Here is a 20,272-nt window from a genome sequence, read left to right on the forward strand (position 1 = left end):
GTGTGCCTTGGAGGACTCTCGTGCCTTTCACTGTAAAGTGTTTTCCCTCTTTGCTCCATGGCGGTGAGGTTGTGACGGATTATTACCTGCTATTATTTCTAAGCAAAACGGTACATCTTTGCACAATTCCTCACTGATAAAAAAAAAAAAATCTCTCTCGTGATTTTTTCTAACAGTGCATGTTACACTTTGTACACAATGTTCTTACCGTATTAAACAGAACTGAATTCAGAGCAGTGTTTGACTACCGTAACTGGTTCCTTTAATACACATTAAATGTGTTCAACTGAATGAAAAATAAAGGGAAAATGAAATCAAACAAATTAAAAATCACTTGTAGCTGGTATTACTCTCCATGGCAAGTGTTAACATTGTAATAGATGCATATATATTGTGAAACTACTCAACAGCAATTACAATTCCTCGCTACTGCTTTAAGCTTACTGTCACAACTAATTACACATGTATATTTTCAGAAGTCTAGACCAAAGAGGGGCTCGCAGACAATGTTGGCGTGCTATAAGGTTCAATTTGGCGCGCCAGACGCTTCTAGTTAAAAGACATCATAACATTTGTTTAAAAACATTGTAATAATGTCTATGCAGTTTCATTTTTTAAGGTCAAAATGTTCTTAAAATATGTAGGATTCCTAATTATAAATACATTTTCTTAAACCTGAGGGGAAAAATGACACTTAAGTTAAGTGTTAAGTTATTCAACTATGGGAACATGTGATCATAGTGCCATTTTGCATCTTAAGAAAACAAGACAATACATAACAATCGGCGTTCCCTTTGGTGTAAATCTCCGTAAATCTCGCCCCTCTTAGGAAAACGTTTGTGCTCCCCTGGTCTATATGACTTCAGTGTTCGGGGTTGAGCAAACGATATAAACTCAGATATCCTCAACAATTTATTGATCAAATATGATAGACAGTGTGACTGATTTAAGAACAAAACCATTGCCAACCATTTCCTTCTTTAGGCTTAAAAAAGTATATTTTTTCTTATTTGTCTTTTAATAACAGGATACACAAAATATTTCCATTTGGACTCAGTGTACATTTAAAACATTGAAAATTAAGTTTCACAAAATTTGCTTCAAACCCATACGATAAGTACATCCTGTTGGTACTTTACAATGCCCTCCAGTGTGCATTATTGGACTAGGCATCTGTACATGAAGATAAATGTGGGTTGCTGTTTGTTGAGGATTATCAAGTCACTGCGAGACACTACTTCAGGTATACAGAGGTGTGAAGTGTGAGCAAGCCGGTTCACATCTCTCCACACTGTGCGATGACAATGGCGAGCTTGGGCTTGTTGTTGGGTCCTGTCATAATGTTCTGTTGGGAGGAAGGAGCACACATTTAGAACCAAAAACAGTCACGTGAGCTAAAATAATCATTGGGGATTTTTGAAGAATAGACTTATTACATACATAAATATGACACTGTGCAAGAATAATGTACTGCAACTGTCAATGGGTTTGAGCCACAGGTTAGATTCCAGCTCGGAAATTTTTTAGACTGAGGTCTGAAACATCACTGGATGTAAACACTGATGGCATCCTCCTCAACTGAGATCTAATGTTAGCTATGCTCTCATCCATGAGTACATGCACACATCCATGTAGTCCCACTATATTCAAAAGAAGGACTACATCTCTGCGGTTGATATCTCCAAAACTCAGCAGCTCACACTAAAACAATGGATGGATAAGTAGCACTACAGGCATGCGGAACAATACGTACGTTTTAAGTTTGATTTTTAAAGATGAGTGAAATAATTAAGGCAGGTGCACAAAATAGAGTAGGCCTTTTCAGTTTAAAAATATTGTTGTTTTAACCATTATTAGTGGTCTCAATCCACTCAGTTTTGCGCCGTATTTTGGTCACTTTACAGATCAGTTTAAAATGTCTTTACTGAAATAATATATTATCATAAATGAATGAGTATTTACCTCAATTTTTCTCATGGCCAGCAAGCCATCAACCACTTTTCCTGAAACAGTCGTAGAAAACACAATTAAACCATGGCACAAAACAGTTTAAAATAGACCTCTTAATAGATGTGAAGTGATACTGTTGATTGACTCACCAAAGACAACATGCTTTCCATCTAACCAGTCGCATTTAGCGCAGGTAATGAAGAATTGACAACCATTTGTCCCTGGTCCACTGTTCGCCTGAGTAAGACAAAAAGGAATGATTGTTTTAAAACACCCGTTTGTCTGCACTGGTTAGAGTTAAGACAATTTGAATTGATCAATCTAATCCTACTGTCTAGGAGGCGGGGTCAACTGACTTTAAGTTGATTAATCAAATCTAAATTAAATGTGCTACAAGGCACCTTTAGCTTTTTATGAAACTGTCTCAATTTAATGTTGGTGCCTCTGTATGACCTACATAAGGAAACAAGACCATCAGCAAAAAGACTGGCTTCTTCTATATCGTAATTATAGGTATTCTGAAAACCAATTCAACCTGATCCAGGTTGAATAAGTCATTAAATCAAAAGCATTTATTATGACAAAGTGCGGAGGATGAATTGAGGGGTCTCACAGAAGATGCTCTGAAGTGTAGAGGAACTGCTTGGTAATTAAAACCATGTTTTGTTTTACTGCCTGTATTAGTATGGTGTTCATGTTTTGTCAACAGAGTTAACAAAACATGAACACCATATTAAAACAGGCAGTAAAGGATTGCATGATGATGACTAACACCTTCTTTTGGATGAAATCTAAAGTGCATAGATCTTTTCCCTGATTCTCAACAGTGTCCCTAACATCCGAGCATTGATCTACATACGTACCATGGACAGAAGACCAGGCGCAGAATGCTTGTATTTGAAGTTTTCATCTGCAAATGGGCCCCCGTAGATGCTGCAGATACCAGTCCCATCACCCTTCACAAACAGACACAAGACATAAGACGGGGCTCACACAGAAGAGAGAGAGAGAGAGAGGGAGCAATACATCAGCAATGCATGCTGTAATTCACCAGATGTCCACCAGGGGGAGGAAGGCTGACATAGGGTCATTCTTCTAAGTTTCAAATTTTACTGCAGTTTGTCCAGCATCATGGTAAAATGGCATGATTTAATCTCGTGAAGACAAGAAATGTTAGATTGGAGATGATGACTTTGTTCCCATAGCAACATACTACAGGTACACATCATATCCACTGAAGATAGCTCCCACGTTGTTATGAGACGTTGGAAAACAAATTTAAAAAAAACAGGTTCACCAGCTTTTAAAATGTCTTTAAACATTTTTGTCTGCCTTCACACTCAGATAAATTAACATCTTAACATGTTCCCACAGTTTATTGTAGCTTTAATGCAATGATAACAGCAAACAATGACAGACACAGTACGCTGAACCTTGAATTACTTTGTCACCCTAAAGCTGCAACAAGAATGCTAACCGGGCAGCTGAAGAGACGTCGGATGTACTTACATTTACAAAGTCGCCTCCTTGTATCATGAAGTCTTTGATCAACCTGCCAATTAACAATGAACAAACGTCAGTGATGTCAGATTTATTGAGCTGTACTTATAAAAATATTCAATATACCAGAAGCCGCATTACATTTACAACTATGACACTCCGTGAAACAATAAAACATGATAGCTTTCAATGTGGGTGAATAAGAACAGCGGTGGAAAATGAATGTTGCCATGAGCCCTGTTGTTTAATCCTGTGAGTGCTTTTAAACATGCAATTCATTTGAATGTATATATATTCTATATGGTGCATATAAATTGTTAAACAACTAAATCTCAAGGATGTAGTTTGATGATTCATATTATTAAGTGTTGACATGCTGTTTCTCATGGAAGGTAGCCATCAGACTGTGTTGTAGGCACATTTGTAAATGATTTAAATGCAACCGCACAAACAAACCAACTGATTTGGATAATTGGACGAAATGCTGAATATCATGTCCAGTCCATCCCTACTTTTTAAAAAGTAAGAAAAACATAGACGGAAACAGCCTTAATGCCAGGGTTGACAGTAGATACTAAGAAGACAACCAATCATTGTGTTTTATTATGTTCCAGGGTCTTTTTTCATAATATAAAATTACAGTATTTTATTTTGTTTTACTTGTATTTTATGTTGACTGGTAGTATGTCAGGTATCAATAAATAAACATGTGAGAGGCTGACATGCTGTTCATGCTGTATTTACTTTGCCCTCTGCAGAAACATAAACAACACTTTTAAATAATAAAATAATATTAATGAAGAACTATCCAAATTCGAACTTTAGTGCAAATGACTAACTGAAAACATAACAGCGTGCTCATCACTGGTGCCCATCCCTCTAAACTCTAGCACTTTCTCTCAGGTGAAAATCTAATATTGTATATATCTACATTTCTAATAACGGCCCAAGCCTCATATATAACGACTCTTAAGCCGCCAGAGGGAGTGGGATTTTACTTGAGTTAAACTCATTCCGAAAAATATAGGAAATCTTTTCAACATCAGTGTGTAATGCGAGTTACATGAATCAAGTCGCCATGTCGTGTACCTGTGGAATGTGCAGCCTTTGTAACCAATAGGGACGCCATCCTTCCTGTTGAACAGTAATGAGAAGTAACAACATGAAGTTAGCAGCAAAGACAACAAACATACTGTGTGGTGCTACAAAACAGGTAAACAGGTAAATGTGCCATCACTAAACAATGTGGTAGGGATGTAGGGATGAGATTAATATGGTCTGTTAATAATAATAATTTTAATAACTTTATTTATAGATCACTTTTAAAAACAAGGTTTACAAAGCAGAACAAATAAAAGGAACACAATTGAAATTACAATTGAAAAATGTAGAGCAAACGAATGGAATAGAAATAGTTAATAGTTAATTAAAATTAATAAGAGCAATAAAAAGATTTCATATAAGAACAATAGAAACAGAAAAGGAATCTTAGACCATTAAGTAAATACATAATGGAGTAAAGTGCAGCAAACACTGGGAAGATAAAAATAAGTCAAAAATAAATAAATGATAAATTAAAACTCAAAACTTAAAAATGTAAACTGTTGTTTACATGCGACAAAAAAATCTAAGCAAAAGTGACTTTACGTCATGCATTCCTCTTCCTTGTCATATATTTTTATGTCTCACACCAGCTTCCTGTTCAGAAGGTGTTATCTATTGTCGTCTATGTTGAGTTCTCTGGCTCAGATCATTAGACCATTTCTTTTTTCTTTGTGGTTTTTGAAGCAGGTTACGATTCAGTATGATCAGGCTCACATAGTGCACTTGTGACTGAGACCTGGCACATTTTATGTGCACATTAAAACGTGTTAGCAACATATGACAAAAGATATCTGCGGGACATTCGGACTGAAGGCGTAGTGAGAGGACAGAGAAGAGATAGTTTAAAATATAGAGTAGTCCTCCCAGCATCTGACTGTACTGAAAATAGCTTTTGTGGCAGGTGATTTCAAACATTTCAGTGGTAGTGTATATCCCTTTGAGTTGTACAGATATTCCTTTTTTTTAAGATGAAAAAATTAAAAAACAAACTCATCATGACTTCCTTTAAATATATTTTTTCTTAATTCATTATATAAGATACAAGGGAGGTGCATCTTTCTTGTCATCCTGCTGCACTCTCCCCACAGGGATTATTTCCCTGCTCTGGCTCTTTGTCATTTACCTCATTAAGCATATACACAGAGTGGTCAAATGATTTGTTTTCCCCAGCAGAAACCTATTGTGCTAATCAGGTTTCTGCTCGTCCCTAAACCAGATGAAAGGGAAACTGGTTTCCATTTTTTCCAAAGTCAGGCTGTTGCAAAAAGCTGGGACTCATCAGATTTCTTAAGTGAAGCTGGTTCACTGTGTAGGGTGGTGAAGAAGTGTTTGTGAACAATCAAAGATCACCTTACCTGTACTCTCCAGTGCAGAACTGCCTGTAAGAGACGATGAAACTGTGAGTGGCATTGTTGTGAAAACTCAGACATAGTTTCATACATGTGAACATATGATTAGATCTATAGACAACTATAGATTTGTGTGTCCAACACTGATAGCTATATTTGGGAGTAAAGAAATTCTGATTTCGATATATTGGCTGATATTAGGTGTAGTGGCTGATTTTTTCCTGTTGTGTCATATCAATCAACTCTTGAACACTGATGAAGAACTGGCTTGTGACATTCATCAGTTTGTAAGACTGTGCAAGTACTGAAAACTCCCCTTATTAAGTCGGTGGCTATAATTCTCCCAAGAAATGTTTTCCATGTGAAGGGTTATATTAAAGATTGTTTCATAAATTTGCATGATTGAATTTTGTGCTCTTTCAAATATAGTGTCATAAAGGGCTGAATAATTTAAAAAAAATAAATAAATGAATAAAAAACAAACAAATGAACAAATGTATCTGTGATAAACTGTCGGGCTTAGGGATGCATATTTATAAAAAATGTTTGGCCTTTGTATGGCTTTTTTTTTTTTAACCGGACAGCTTCAGAGATGACAGGAAACAGGATGAGAGAGAAGGGGATGACACGCAGCAAAAGTACCCCAGGCTGGGAATCGAACCTGCGGCCGCTGCAGCGAGGACAAAGCCTCTGTGCAATGGGACGCCTGTTCTACCAACTGAGCTAATGGGCGCCTAGGGATTCATATTTTAAGTATTTTCTTTATTTGATACTTGGCTGCCTTAACAGTTATTGGCCAATCATATGCAATGTATGTATATGTATGTATGTATATATGCATATATATGACAGTTTTCCAATAGAAAGAGGTTTTAAAAATTATCCATGTTGGATGCAGAATTAGAGTTGGCGTCATAAGAAGTTAAAAGAACGGATAAAGTAAACACCAAGCTACTTGGCTGAGGAACCAAATACTACAAATTAATGATTTTATTTGAATCACAAAGCTCCTGTCTGTCTCTAACAAGCCCAACAAAATCCAACCCAAACTGAGGCTACTAAATGGCTAAAATGTAATCCGTCTGCACAGAATGCATTTCTCTATTTCCTAATTTGCATATTGCTTGAATCTTACTTTAATACATTTTTGTCATACCGGCATTTCATATTTTATTTTGATATTATTTGATAAACAAGTATTTGTAATTTGTAAACAGATTATTTCTAATCCATCTATGATTGTCTGTTAAAACATTTTAAAATCAGTTTAATTCTTAACAGCGATTGATCGATGAGTAATTAAATGGGTAATTCCACCACTTCTACACATCAAAGTGTGTATACAGGCCTTGGGGAGTTCTACTGCATAAGTGGATGAAAGTGTTATAAGCCTTTTGCTGCTTCAGAGGAAGCTGCATGTACTTTGCAACTGAGTGCCACTGAGTGATATCAGTGGAGGCAATTTATCATTGTGGGTAGTGTGGGTACCAGGTTTTGAAACAGTCCATCGTTCTATCATTGCACAAACTGATACATCAGAACCAGCGATATCGCCTTTTGATTCCGCATTCTGCTTCCATTTAAAACCAACACAACACTGTGTGACACAGATGAGGCAACTGATTACGTGCAGCTTCCTCTGGAGCCACAAAAGGTTCTGATACTACTTTTTTCCCCACATATGCAGTAGAACCCCCCCAAGGCCTGTAAACACACTTTAATGTGTACAATTGGTAGAGATCCCTTTAATCATTAACATCCCTAGTTAGGGGTCTACCTGTGATATCTCTTTTCACTGAAATGTTTTAAAGCAAAAATAATAATCCTTCTCCTTACCGGAAATTTTCCGCTGTCTTTGGAACCACATCAGCAAACAGCTCCATTTTCATCCGTCCGACATCCTGAAAAGCAGTTGAGAAAACAGTTGACCAAAAAAAAAAAAGGAAACCCATTTAAGACCCAAATGTATACACACCTGGAAAAAAAAAAGATGGGGCTAACAGTTTTGTTTCAGGCAAAACTAAACAGAACGAGCAGAAACAGGTCATTCCTGGTCCCACAAGTGTAACTCGTCTTTCTTCCCTCTACGTCTCGCCCTGGATACACATTAGTTTATTCCTTTTGCATCTCGCAGTTCTCTGTTGACTCTACTGAAAACATCAAGTCAACTCTGTTTCATCTCAACAATGCAAGCCATTCTGTCACACTTCTGGTCACATTCTCCAGTGGTCAAAGCATACGTAATCAAAGATGTGAGCGAGAAGACGCCACAATCTTAATGCAGCACATTAAATCTCTGTGGCGCGTGTGTATTCTTGTGAGTCGGGCAGGGTGGGTGTGTGTTCACCCAGGCCTCCCACAACCCAGAAGGGCATGCAAGTGTTGACCGGTATAACAATGTCCATGTGTCTACATCTCTGTGTGTGAACGCAGTCTGTGTGTGTGCGCTGGTGTAGAAAAAGAGCGTTTTGTCCCTGTGACATCACTGCACTACTCTCCCTACACCCCACACACGACTCCCAGAACGACCAGCAGCCATTAGATCTCTTGTCTTTGCTTTGTTTAGACAGTTTGTTTACAGGCAATGAAGTCAGATTCAGAAGCTCAGTGTTGACACAGAGCAAACAACCACGGATTATTTTATCTGCTGAGGAGGATGTTGTGTGTTCAGCAACAAAAACAACAGGTAAGACAGCTTAGTACTAGCATCTAATCAAAAGCCGCATCTTAATGGTGGAGTGTGTATATGTTGACAAATCTACGCTGTTGAACCACTTTTTTCCCTGGCGCTGGAATGAGGGTGGAGTTTGAATGACATAAAACCAGTTCAGTGCATTTGAAGTTATCACAATGCACTGGGCTTCGCTTAACAGCCAAACTCCAGGCAAGACTGTGGCCGCCACACCTACTTTAAAGTGAAACTCTCGCCAAAATGCAGCCTAAGCTTTTTTTGTGAATGTAGATGAGTCAAACCTTCGTGTAAACGCATAATTACGACGAAAGAGGCACTCTTAAGATTTACGATATTTTCGTTTTCAGGTCAAACTCATTTTCAATGGGAGTGCTACGGGCACTTTTATGATAGCATCAAAATGTTTAAAACACAAAATCTGGAACGGAGATTGATACTTCTCGGCTGGCAGGACGACGGCTAGCGGAACAAGCCACTGCTAAGGTAGGTTTAGTTACACTAACAATGTTCTCAATGCCCGTGTTCATGTGTAGAGACCCTGGTGATACTAAGAGCCTTCTTAGTGTTTTAAAAATAGCGATTTTGGGGCACCGTTTAGCTCAGTTGGTAGCACGTGCGTCCCATGTGCCGACGCTCTGCAGCGGACCCGGGTTCGACTCCCTGCCTGGGTCCCTTTGCTGCGTGTCACTCCCCCTCTCTCTCCCCTGTTTCCTGTCATATCTTTAGTTGATCTATCAATAAAGCCATAAAAAGGCCAAAAAAAATACTTAAACAAAAAAAAAAGAGATTTTGATGCTATCATAGTAGTGCCTGTAGCACTAAAAGTGCTCCTTTCATCATAATTATGCTTTTACACTAAGGTTTGACCCGGGTACATTCACAAAAAAAGGCTAGGTTGCGTTTTGGTGAGAGTTTCGCTGTAAGTCCCCTGCAGCTCCATTTCCTCAAAGAGTGTGGAAGTTAATATTAAAACCTAAAGCAAACAGTCGCACACAGCAAACAAATGGAACAAAGACATTGTGACAACCTGAGATAAAATTGGGTATTAATTAGCCTTTTTCAAACTTTGAACAATGATATTCGTACCCTGTAGAGGTGCAATTGTGAGTGATCATTTCTAATTGTTAAAATGTCTTAATGTTTCATTGACAGGCTGGCCGCTCTGTGTCTTTGTTGTCAAATTACATTGATAGGTGAATAAAAACAGACAGTTCTAAGCTATTTAGCATATTTTTGGGTCATTCCATACCAACTCATCAAGGGCCTCCCAGTCCATGTTGTTGATTTTCTCAAAATAAATAATGTTGCAACGTCTATTAAATTCATTGGACCTTTCTAAATCTTATGGCTGTACTCCAAGTAATTTTGAAGTTATGAAATTTGTCTTTGTGTTGTGCATTCCTAGCCTTAGGAATTGCTTTTTTTCTTTTCCACCGGATTGGTTAGAAACTTGTCCTGAGCATTCAAAAGACTCTTAGGAAACATCAATTCAAGTAAGTAGTTACAGTAATCAAATTTATATGACAAAGTCTTATATCCGTCATTTTCAAACACTCATATCTCCACTTGTTTTTACTGTCTTGCAACAAAATTGTGGTAAGTGTGTAGAATTAATTGTGTCTTTTCTATGTGTTAAGGGATAGTGACACTGCTTTTTCACTTGTACTTCTTAGCTAGTGCATACATAATTAACACGGTTAATTAAAAGAGGCCAAGTACAGCTGGTTAAACACATTTAACTGTGCCAACGTCTCTACAAACTAAAGATTTTATAAAAGAAAAACACTGTTCTTCACTGTATTTCTAGGACACAATTGTAAGCCGCACATTCAACACTTGATATTTTTTTCTTGGGATTCTAGTGTAATTGTTTAGGGATATAGCGCAGGTGAACAAAGGCTGCCACAGGGTGTGGTTTAAACTGACAAGCATTGTTGGGCGATGCTCAGTATCTAGCCGGGTTACCTGTTACAGGACATGCAAATAGACATCACAAGGGGCAATCGTCTTTTGGCTGCACAGAAGGGCAACAGAGCAGGATGCCCTTAAGACACAGAAGGTGTGTACCTTCAGCTGTTGATTTCACAATGGGGAGGTGGAGTCAGAAACAGCCGGCTCAAATAGGGAACTACTCCACCTATTAACAATCATAGAAGAGCTCGGCTGCAAGCGTGAAATGCCACTAACTCCCATCACTGCAACAGTTAAGCGTCTGGATCTCCACTGAAACTCAGGACTGGGACAACTCCAGGCACAGAGGTATGGACTCCTTAGGGTAACGATTTGTTACTTCACAGAGTTAATTTTTTTTAACTTGTTGAGTAAAACTAATGTGTTTGAACCCGCTTTACCTTGCCACCAACGCTATAACTCATGCAGAATTGAAAAGCAGGAAATTCAGGATGGCACGTGTTAAAACGAATACCGCTGTGGTAAGGTGGTGACCTGAGCACAACTAATATGCAAAACACAAAGTCGGAGTCCGTTGTAGAACACTAGTATGAGGACAGCATGTTTTAATAGAACATATTTCGTAACCAATGATACAGGGAGTGAGTCATCAGTGTTTTAGATATGCCTCCAATGTAAAGGTTGCTGCGGCTGACGGGCGATTTGATGTGGAAAACAAACATGGGAAGGACTCTGCTGGTGCCAAGTGCTCTACACTGGTCACACACCATGTTTAACTTTTAACCACACATAATGCGAGATGTGTGATAAGAAAATGGACTATTAGTTTGAGATTACACCGAATCTGCTGGCAAAAAATTACGCAAGATCAAAATGTGACCTTACACTACAAGGGAAAACAATAATAGACAAGTAGCTCAAGCAATAAATATGAAAAGATGAATTCATGGGGTGTGTTCAAAAATAAGTTAAAACAAGTAACCACCACAGGTCTGTTTATTCCTCACACCCTATAATGGGGTAATCCAATCACGCTGGTAATAAAGCTCATATAAAGTTCTCAACGTGCTTCGTCACAAATGCAACCCAAATTGCAAAACCCCAACATAATGAGCAGGAAAATCACTTTTCTAAATCACTGTTTAGAGATGAGATCATTTCAACATCAAAGTAACATTTCATATATCACTACTTTTGCGTTTTTTGTGCTCAAGTCTTACTTCAGAACAAACTTGATCATGAGGGGAGGCTGTGAACACGTCCTTTATGCTTCCTCTGGTTTCCTTCGACACTGTCTAATGTTTGTATAACCAAAGTTCCTAACCAATATTATTCCATCTTTCACAGCATTTTCCTGGAGCGCCTGCACACTAAGCTGACAGCTGTTCCAATAACATAAATGCTGCCCGAGTCATCTCCAGGAACTACTCATACCGTCAAAATGCTGGCCGTTCTGAAGCAATGGAACGTGGAGTCCGGCTGTTACATGGACAACACTGTGAAGTATCTGTACCTGATGCTTTTCAAGTTGAGCCTGGACGCAGCAGTCCATACCTTATGCTGCCGGAAGCTGTATAGCTACATTTTAAGCATGTGCAGCCTGTCCATTGTCCTGGCTGACTGTGTAGTGGCGTTTTCTTTGGCAACCATGTGGTTTCTTGGGGCTGAAAGGTCTCCTATGTCACCCTGCTTCCTCTTGGCTCATGTCTCGGCGACATATGGCGCAGTGCCGCTGCCTATGATGTTTGTTGGTTTATTGGACTACTGTTTAGAAGAAACCCACATCTGCAAACAGAGGGCCTTCTGCAAATGCCTGAGAAACACTGTTTTGATATTGCTGATATGGGTGGTGGCTGTCACTTTCTCCTTCTGTTCTGTCAACACTGAGCCAATGGAACTGCAGTATTCGACGCAGGGAACGACTATAGTTTGTGAAGTAGAGGAGTCTCCACTGATTACCTGCTTCACTTTGCTGCTTTTCACAGCAGTAATGTGTGCCATGCTGCCCTTTTGGTCAAGTATTCTCAAGTGGCAAGAGGAGGCAGACAGGTTATGTGAAGCGAGGGAAGAACGAGAGAGCACAAAAAGCGACTTTTTGTTCATCTCAACCAACTGCACAACAGAGACAAAAAGCAGCCAGGAGACTCACCTGGAGGAGATCAACAGGCCAAGACCACCTCTGTGGCTCAGTCTAACGCTGAGCTTTGCCACGTATTGGATGCCTTATCTATTCGTATCTGTGCTCTGTCTGGTCTTAGGCTTCGGAGTACCTGCCTACATCACTGTTAACGTTCTGTGGATGGAGTGCACCAACAGTTTACTGATGGGTGTGGTGTTCTGGGCCAAGAGCAACACCCTAGGGCCGTACGACCATCTACCAGAAAACGTGTGCTTGTGGCATGTTTACTGGCATTTGAGCAAAGGAACAGGACAGCAGCAGCTCCCGATGGCTGTATTCAACCCATCAAAAGAGAAGAGAACCACTCTCTTCTATGTGTGACACAAGTCGCAAGACACAAAATAGTGAATGAAGACTTCATGGAAATGAGCGAGTATCCATCGCCATTTTCACAGAGACTCCACATCATCTCTGCAGCGAAGCCTCGCCAATTCTCTGCACTGGTTTGTTCACACAGAACCAAGCAGCACCCGCGTAAAGCCGCACCAGTGTGTCAATTCATACAGCACGCTGGTGCTGCGGATCCAAAAGAGGCGTGATGGTACACGTCATGACGTTGACATCTGTGTGTGTTTTTTTCAACGTGTTTCCCCAGGTGTTCTCCTGTTAATCTAAACATGTACCTGCTGACTGTTGATAATCATACGGATGCTGTTAAAGGAGAACTTCGGCCGTTTTTAACTCATATCCCTGTTGATCGAGGTTACTTAGTGCTGTCAGTAGGAACGTGAATTTTTTGCACAGTATTGACCAGATATCAGGACAGCAGATAAAGCGAACCTATGGGGGCAGACATCCTTAAGTTTCACTCCCGTTATGTCTGCCCCCATAGGTTCGCTTTAGCTGCCGTTCTTTTTTTTTCTTCTTTTTTTATAGTATTTTTTTGGCCTTTTATGGCTTTATTAACAGTACAGCTGAATATATGACAGGAAACAGGAAGAGAGAGGGGGGGAATGACATGCAGCAAAGGGACCCAGGCCGGGAGTCGAACCTGGGTCCGCTCAGCACATGGGACGCGCACTCTACCAACGGAGCTAAACGGCGCCCCGCTTTAGCTGCTGTCCTAAATATTGTGCCAAATGTTCTCGTTATTTTTCCTAATGACAGCACTCAGTAACCTCGATCAACAGGGATATGGTTTAAAAACGGCTGAAGTTCTCCTTTAAGTTATTCTCTCTAAATTACATAATTACATAATTGGCATTAGTAAACAGGATGCTGTCTGACTCTCTCACTTGCAGGGAGGGATGCTGTTTTCAGTGGGAATGTTCACTTTAGTCTTGGTCGGGAGGGCTGACCATTGCAGTGATTTTTTTCAAGAAAGTAACTTCAACAATATAATAGTTGAAGGAGACAAACACATGGCGAGTTAACGTTTTTTTTGCCTGGGACAAGCCTTTTTTTTTTTTCAGGCCGAAATGTGACAAGAGTCGGAAGGACAGACAGGATGACAGACACTTTTCCCCGTATAACAGCGAATTTTCTTTCCTCATACAAGTTGCCAAAGACACTACTAGTTACCACATTACTGTTGTTTGGTCCTGTAACGTTGCTTTGCGGGTCATTTCTCTTTTATTTAATGTGTAAAGAATCTGTTTAGCTGTCAGACTGTGAACACCATCAGATCGACACACCCCCGCTCCACGCCTCCAGCTTATCTATTAACAAAGGCGTCAGAAGTTCTGACCCAAAGTGTTGATGAAAGCTGTAGAATGAAGCAAAGCTTTGTAAATATTTGTAGAAATCACAGTGCATCATCTATTTTCTACTCGTTTGTCATACAGCAATTTAAAATGATAATTTTAGACTTACTATGAGGATGCAGGGCTGTTTGGTATGGCTTTCAAAGTGCTTCTAAAAAAAAGCTGATCTGTAAAGATGCAGCGACTGAACAGCAAATTAAAGCTGGAATGTGTCAGAATTTGTGTTCTGTTGTATCTTTTCTAAAAAAAAAACAGATTTTAACTCAAATTCTGGGCTGTGGCTGGCTGGGCTATTTTAACTTAAATTCTTACATACTGCACCCTTAAGGGACCTTGTGATTAAGCTATATACTCAACTACTGTTTTCAAGGTCAACTATGAACTTTTTATTTCATTAATTCCTTGGAATTTTAGACATCCGCAATTACATAACTGTGACAAGCTCCATCTGCTGGTGAAGATAAGTGATATGACTGTAAACTCCACAGAGGCTACAGCAACCTTGACATAACAAAAAATGTTTTTTACTTTTACTGCTGCTAGCCTGAATTAAAAAGACCCTGAAAAACCATTTATCTCAATCAGCTTCTTGTGACATCCCTTACTTCTGTGCACCAATCAGCATTTAGCAATATCTGACTCAACATCTAAATATATATGTGTGTGTGCTTGTTCGCTCATTTCACTAACACCATTAATCAGATCTAATCCTACCACACCTACACAGTCCCAAGGCCGATATGAGACTATATAAGATCTTTGAGTTTGGGTATCGTTAGTAAGTCCTGTCTTCTTCTGGTTTTTACACAAGGGACCTATAAAAGGCTTTTGCAGTTGGTGGTATAACTGTGTGGACAACAGATAACACCTGAAGCTGAAGGAAACTAAATCCACCAAAGGCCTACTAGAACCAAGAGAAACAATGAATCCTCTCAACATGCTCAAATAACACATTTACCACTGCAGAAGTCTGTTTTCGATACCTCAACAAGTTTCTCCAGTTTTTTCCACTGTGAGCACTGACACACCCCAGAGGACTTCTATCAGCCAACAATAGAAGAAGGTACAACAGCCAATGGGGGAAGTGAATCAGAATAACATTTCTGCTTTTATAGACCAGTCCAGCGAAGACCAGCGTAAATTGAGGAAAATAGGACATTATCTGCTAGTGGTGTGTAAGTTTACATTAAAACAACGACAACAACAGATGCAGGTATTGTAGATGCGTGCTATATACTGGTTTGAAGACTCTGGTCACCATTCCAGAGCTGAATTGTTCAACCAATAACAGACAAGATTACAGTCAGAATATTAAATACAAACGTGGATAAAGCAACATGAAATTTAAATTATGATTTGATGCATTCCACACTTTTGGCCTATGGGGGGCAGGAGAATGCATACCGGTCTGGATGGGCTATGTTTGCTACATGCATTGGAACATGCAATAAACTAATAGTATCTGCAACTAATAGAGCAGAATTATATGCAAAAAAAATATTTTTTGTGTGACTGGTGATTTGTATTTTTTTTATTACAATCTGAAACAATATTTAATTTAATGATGATTGTGAAAAGCTAGTAAAAGTATTTCAAACCATCTTTCTTTTCCACACCACCAACACCACTTGCTACTGTCAGATTAAACATATCTGTCTAGAACAGATCGTCTTTGAAAAAATATTCAAATAGTTATTTTACATATGGATATGTTTGCATGACAAATGTGCAGGATTAAACAGGGCAACCCTGCTTTCTGTTAACAAAATAAAGTAACAATCAGGTTTATTTGATTAAACTTACTGACATGTTGATTCAAAGTACCTCATGTCTTAATGATTTTAAAATAGGTAAGATTGTCCAAAATGCTGCTGTTTAATTATGTTTTTCAATGACATGGTGAAGACAGTTTGACACAGGGTGAATGAGGTAGTTTCCATGGAGCTGAGCTCTTTCTTGAACGCCTCTACCTGGTTCCGGCAAGATGGCGGACTGAGCGGTTGTCTGTACTCAGAACACATGTGGAAAGTTCCTCACCATGAGTCTTCTTAATCATATCACCCCCACTAAATAATCAAATGTCCTTTTTTTCCTTTTGACACTCTCACCGTGTCAAAAGGAAAAAACCAGCAGGAAACCGGGCAAAAACCACAGAAGGAAAATATAAAGAGCCTCCAAACTACACCTTCTGAGACTGAACATGGCCAGCAACCGAGAGGAACAAATCCTGATGGGTGAAGTGACTCACTGCCACTATCTCCATCGATTAGGAGCCCATGCTGGCAGAGTTTGACACAAGGACGACTCAAACCAAAGTGATGAATGCGAATTTCACTAAGTTAATCGAGTTCAACGATTCAGGGGTGAAGGAATGTAAGAAGAACATCTCTGTGTTTGAAACCCGGTTATCATCCTACGCAAACAAATGAATGAGCTCACAGATAGGTCAAGAGAACAACAACGATGTAATGATGATGCCATCTTCTGGTCAAACCAATGTGGGGAAAAACTATTATTCAGCCACAGTTCTAATTGCTCTGGTGGTGTGGCCAAATGTTTTAGCAGATGTCCTGGGAAGGTAACCACTTATAAAGCAGATGACTTCAATCATTGGCTTGCTGTGGTGTTAAATATTGAAGATAGGCTATATCCTTCTAAATATGGTAGATAGATAGAATTACTTTAATGATCCCAGATTGGGAAATTATTTATGGTAAACAATGGTTGGTACCAATCAATAGAAAAATATTTTACTAGTTCCATTTTTAAATTGCAACAGTTTAATAGATATTTGGGGGACACAAATCCGTAAGTCAGCCAATTAACATGGATCCATCCAAATGGTAGTAGTAAATCCAGAATAGATTTTTGGTTAGCAACTCCTGAAGTTCCACATAGGATGTGTCAGTTTCAATAGCTCCTTTAACAGATCACTGTGTGATCAACAACACCTTTCATTCAAACCACAGAACAGAACTAAATACAAAAAAGACTATTGGAAGTTTAACGCAGAGTTATTAAAAGACGAGGAGTTTGTTAAAATTGTTAAAGATTTAATGAAGAAAATTAAAAAAGACAGGAGTATATGTAGCTATAGCAGCAGATGGGAGTATTTTAAATGTAAGGTCTGGAATTTTGACAGTACAATATAGTAAATCAATATGTAGACAACAAAAGCAATATGAGACCCAATTGGTCCAGGACATAAGTGTCTCCCTGTCAGTTTATCAGATTTTCATTAACAAGTTCTCCATGACTGGGAACTCATACACAAACTCTACTCCACACATGGTACCAATATGGATTAAAAGGAGCATCATAATTAAGAGAAAATCTTTCTTTTACAAGGAATGGATGGAGAAAGGTATGTGGTCAATTATACTATGTATTAGTTAATTCTGGCAAATTTTTAACATATGATGCTTTTATGAGGAAATGCAATCAGATGTGTACCAACAGAAAATATAATGCAGTAATTAAGGCAATCCCACAAGCACTGATGCTTTTAACCAAAGGCATGCTAACCGATTCTGTGATTATTCCACATGAGCCTTCTTTAGTCATAGAGGGATCTAGCTTTTTAGATGTATGTGTAGAAAATGTAATAACAAGTTATTAAGAACTATCCTCACTGCAATCCGTTTCCCCCTCGCCCCAAAGAGGAAACATATTTCCCAAAGACTCACCAACAATGCTATAATAAAAAATAAGATCCAGCTCCCTCTCTTATCTAGTTCCCCCTATGGCAAAAGAAATTCATACTGAAGTGATGAACGAGATCTGTCCGTGAAGTGATTTCTTACATCAAACATTTCATTTGAATTGATCTGAACGTCTGAACTTTCTGTAGTTCAGACATCGAAAGCACAGAACATCTCTTCTTCTCTTGCAATTTAACCAGGACCCTTTGGGATGCTTTCCAGTCTTGGATATCTTATAAAAAATGTTCTGATTCTAACATATGAAAACTTTAAAAAAAACAAAAAAAACAAAAACAAAAAAAAAAAAAAACAGAGTTCAATTGGGAAAGAACAATTTGATTATCTTGGCAAATTATTGCATCAACAAATTTCGTTTTCTGAAGACCTCTCCCATATGTAGGGCTTTGCTAAATGAGATAAATGCACAAACATGTGATAAAAGTCCCAAAATTGAAAAAGCCAAACATCTGTATTAATATTTATATGCCCTAATTCATGATTAAAACCACTTGTGTTTTCTGTCTCTCGTGTTCATAGTCTATCATGTTTGTCTCCCCCGTTATTTTTTTAATTCAAGGTTGTAAAAAATTGCTACTCACGCCCAGTTAAGCCTAATCTATCTATGAACATGCTGATGATATGCCTTTTTTGACTGTATCTTGTTAATGTTCAATAAAGTTGATTAAAACAAAAAGCCTGTATCTCAATTAAACCTAACCCTAACTATCTATCTTCTCACTGTGTTTTAAGTAAGTTAACTCTGGACAGCACTGGTGATGAACTGTCAACCAGCGGAGTAATGAATGCACTCATTTGCAATAAATCAGCATCACTGAACGTCGTAGTAGTCGTAGTAGTAGTATACCGTAATTACACTACATGACGCTCACCACAAAACACACCGCTAACAGAAAAGTCTAGAACCATTGTTCATTGTGTCGTGAATCAGATATTCGTGTTGGGCAGTTTATATACATCACACGTAGTTGACTGGATCACAACTTTTAACTAACAGATGGTATCATCATGCGAGGTTGGAGAGATGTGGTAACGTAAACTTAACGTGACCCATGGTCACTGTTAGCTAAAAACTCTTTCTTCTACTCACCTGCCCGCCGATGGTTATGTCAAAGAAGACAATCGGGTTGTTTGGATTCGATGGCTGGACTTGGATGGACATTGTCACACCTTTCGTGCCTTTAAAAACTAAATAAATATGCTTCTTCTACGTTTACACGCGTATTATTTGAACGACCAACATATGCGCGGCTAGACCCGGTGATGGCTTCTTCTTCTTCTTCTCTGTTTCCTAGGGGGGCTTCTCCTTCTTCTGTTTATGTTTCCGGCACACTAGACGCAGCCAAGCCCTGTTGCTGCCCTCCACAGGTCAGCGATGGAAGTTCTTTGGATGCCTCAGATCCTCACATACAGTCCAGTGCGATGGAGAAATTATATAACAGCTTCTGTCGTTTTAGTGCTCCCCGCTAACAATTTATTTTGAAGAATTTAATTTGCAATTCTGATTCCAATTCTGATTTTACGGTTCGCTGTTGGGGACAAAATTCTGCTACACTCACCTTTGATAAAAGGCATTAAGGGCCAAACCAGAGAGTATGTTCAGGGCTACTAATTATCTTTTAAAAAGGTTTTAAAATGTAGCATTTAGGGCTGCACTATTCAATTTTTGATCTTGTCAAATTTATGATTTTTACATTCATTTTTATATTTGTGTCATGTGTGACAGCCAGCCCACCTAACAAGAGTGATGTGCTTCTCATGCACTTAGCAATTCATGCAGCTCTGTTAGCATTTACCTCTCGCTGGAATCTGGCCCACTGCCCCTCCCTTTACACATGTTGGTCCTCTCACCTTCTCCTGTTCATGTCCTCCTCATGCTGTATGTTGTAGGCTCCAAGTCATCAAGGTCCTGATGGAGGCAAGACGAGAAGGATCCAGGGAGTGGAGTCTGTCCAGCCTCTCTGATATTTCTAAGAGTCCGGATTGTCACAGGAAGCTGCATCTAAAAAGAGATTTCCTGCCATTAAGTAAATGCAAACAATTATGTGCATCTATCATATTTGCTCTTTGATATATAACAAATGTACTTGTGCTTTTTGGAAGATTTTAGACAGGCAGGTGGAGCAAAACATCGGCCTGGAGGTACACAGTGGCCACAAATCTGT

At 39.0% G+C, this 20,272-nt stretch overlaps 2 protein-coding genes across 4 annotated transcripts; one reads left to right on the forward strand and one right to left on the reverse strand.

The window, feature by feature from the left end:
• Positions 1-237: 237 nt before the first annotated feature.
• Positions 238-19,415, reverse strand: ppih (peptidylprolyl isomerase H (cyclophilin H)). Of its 2 annotated transcripts, none has more exons than XM_030423990.1 (9): positions 19,198-19,415; positions 7,740-7,804; positions 5,910-5,933; positions 4,540-4,584; positions 3,460-3,502; positions 2,814-2,906; positions 2,100-2,187; positions 1,963-2,003; positions 238-1,345 (listed from the first exon to the last, which is right to left on the reverse strand). In XM_030423990.1, exons 1-9 carry the CDS (start codon positions 19,267-19,269, stop codon positions 1,277-1,279), a joined length of 540 nt encoding a protein of 179 aa, XP_030279850.1. In that variant the 5' UTR covers positions 19,270-19,415; the 3' UTR covers positions 238-1,276. The 2 variants fall into 2 exon arrangements, with proteins under 2 accessions (XP_030279850.1, XP_030279851.1); XM_030423991.1 differs by lacking the exon at positions 19,198-19,415 and adding an exon at positions 7,879-8,117.
• LOC115585537 (probable G-protein coupled receptor 160) lies at positions 8,406-13,438 on the forward strand. 2 transcript variants are annotated; one of them, XM_030423988.1, is made up of 2 exons: positions 8,406-8,589; positions 11,854-13,438. In XM_030423988.1, exon 2 carries the CDS (start codon positions 11,906-11,908, stop codon positions 13,004-13,006), a length of 1,101 nt encoding a protein of 366 aa, XP_030279848.1. In that variant the 5' UTR covers positions 8,406-8,589; positions 11,854-11,905; the 3' UTR covers positions 13,007-13,438. The 2 variants fall into 2 exon arrangements, with proteins under 2 accessions (XP_030279848.1, XP_030279849.1); XM_030423989.1 differs by lacking the exon at positions 8,406-8,589 and adding an exon at positions 9,347-10,854.
• Positions 19,416-20,272: the final 857 nt, after the last annotated feature.

The sequence above is a fragment of the Sparus aurata genome, chromosome 7 (genome assembly GCF_900880675.1).
Source record: "Sparus aurata chromosome 7, fSpaAur1.1, whole genome shotgun sequence".
Classification (NCBI taxonomy): Eukaryota; Metazoa; Chordata; class Actinopteri; order Spariformes; family Sparidae; genus Sparus; species Sparus aurata.

Coding starts and splice junctions, on each gene's coding strand:
- LOC115585537 (XM_030423988.1), top strand. CDS start 11,906: ATGCTGCCCGAGTCATCTCCAGGAACTACTCATACCGTCAAAATGCTG.
- ppih (XM_030423990.1), bottom strand. CDS start 19,269: ATGTCCATCCAAGTCCAGCCATCGAATCCAAACAACCCGATTGTCTTC. Junction 4,585..5,909: donor TTCTGCACTGGAGAGTACAG/GTAAGGTGATCT, acceptor ACTGTTCAACAG/GAAGGATGGCGTCCCTATTG. Junction 1,346..1,962: donor TGGCCATGAGAAAAATTGAG/GTAAATACTCAT, acceptor TCCTCCCAACAG/AACATTATGACAGGACCCAA.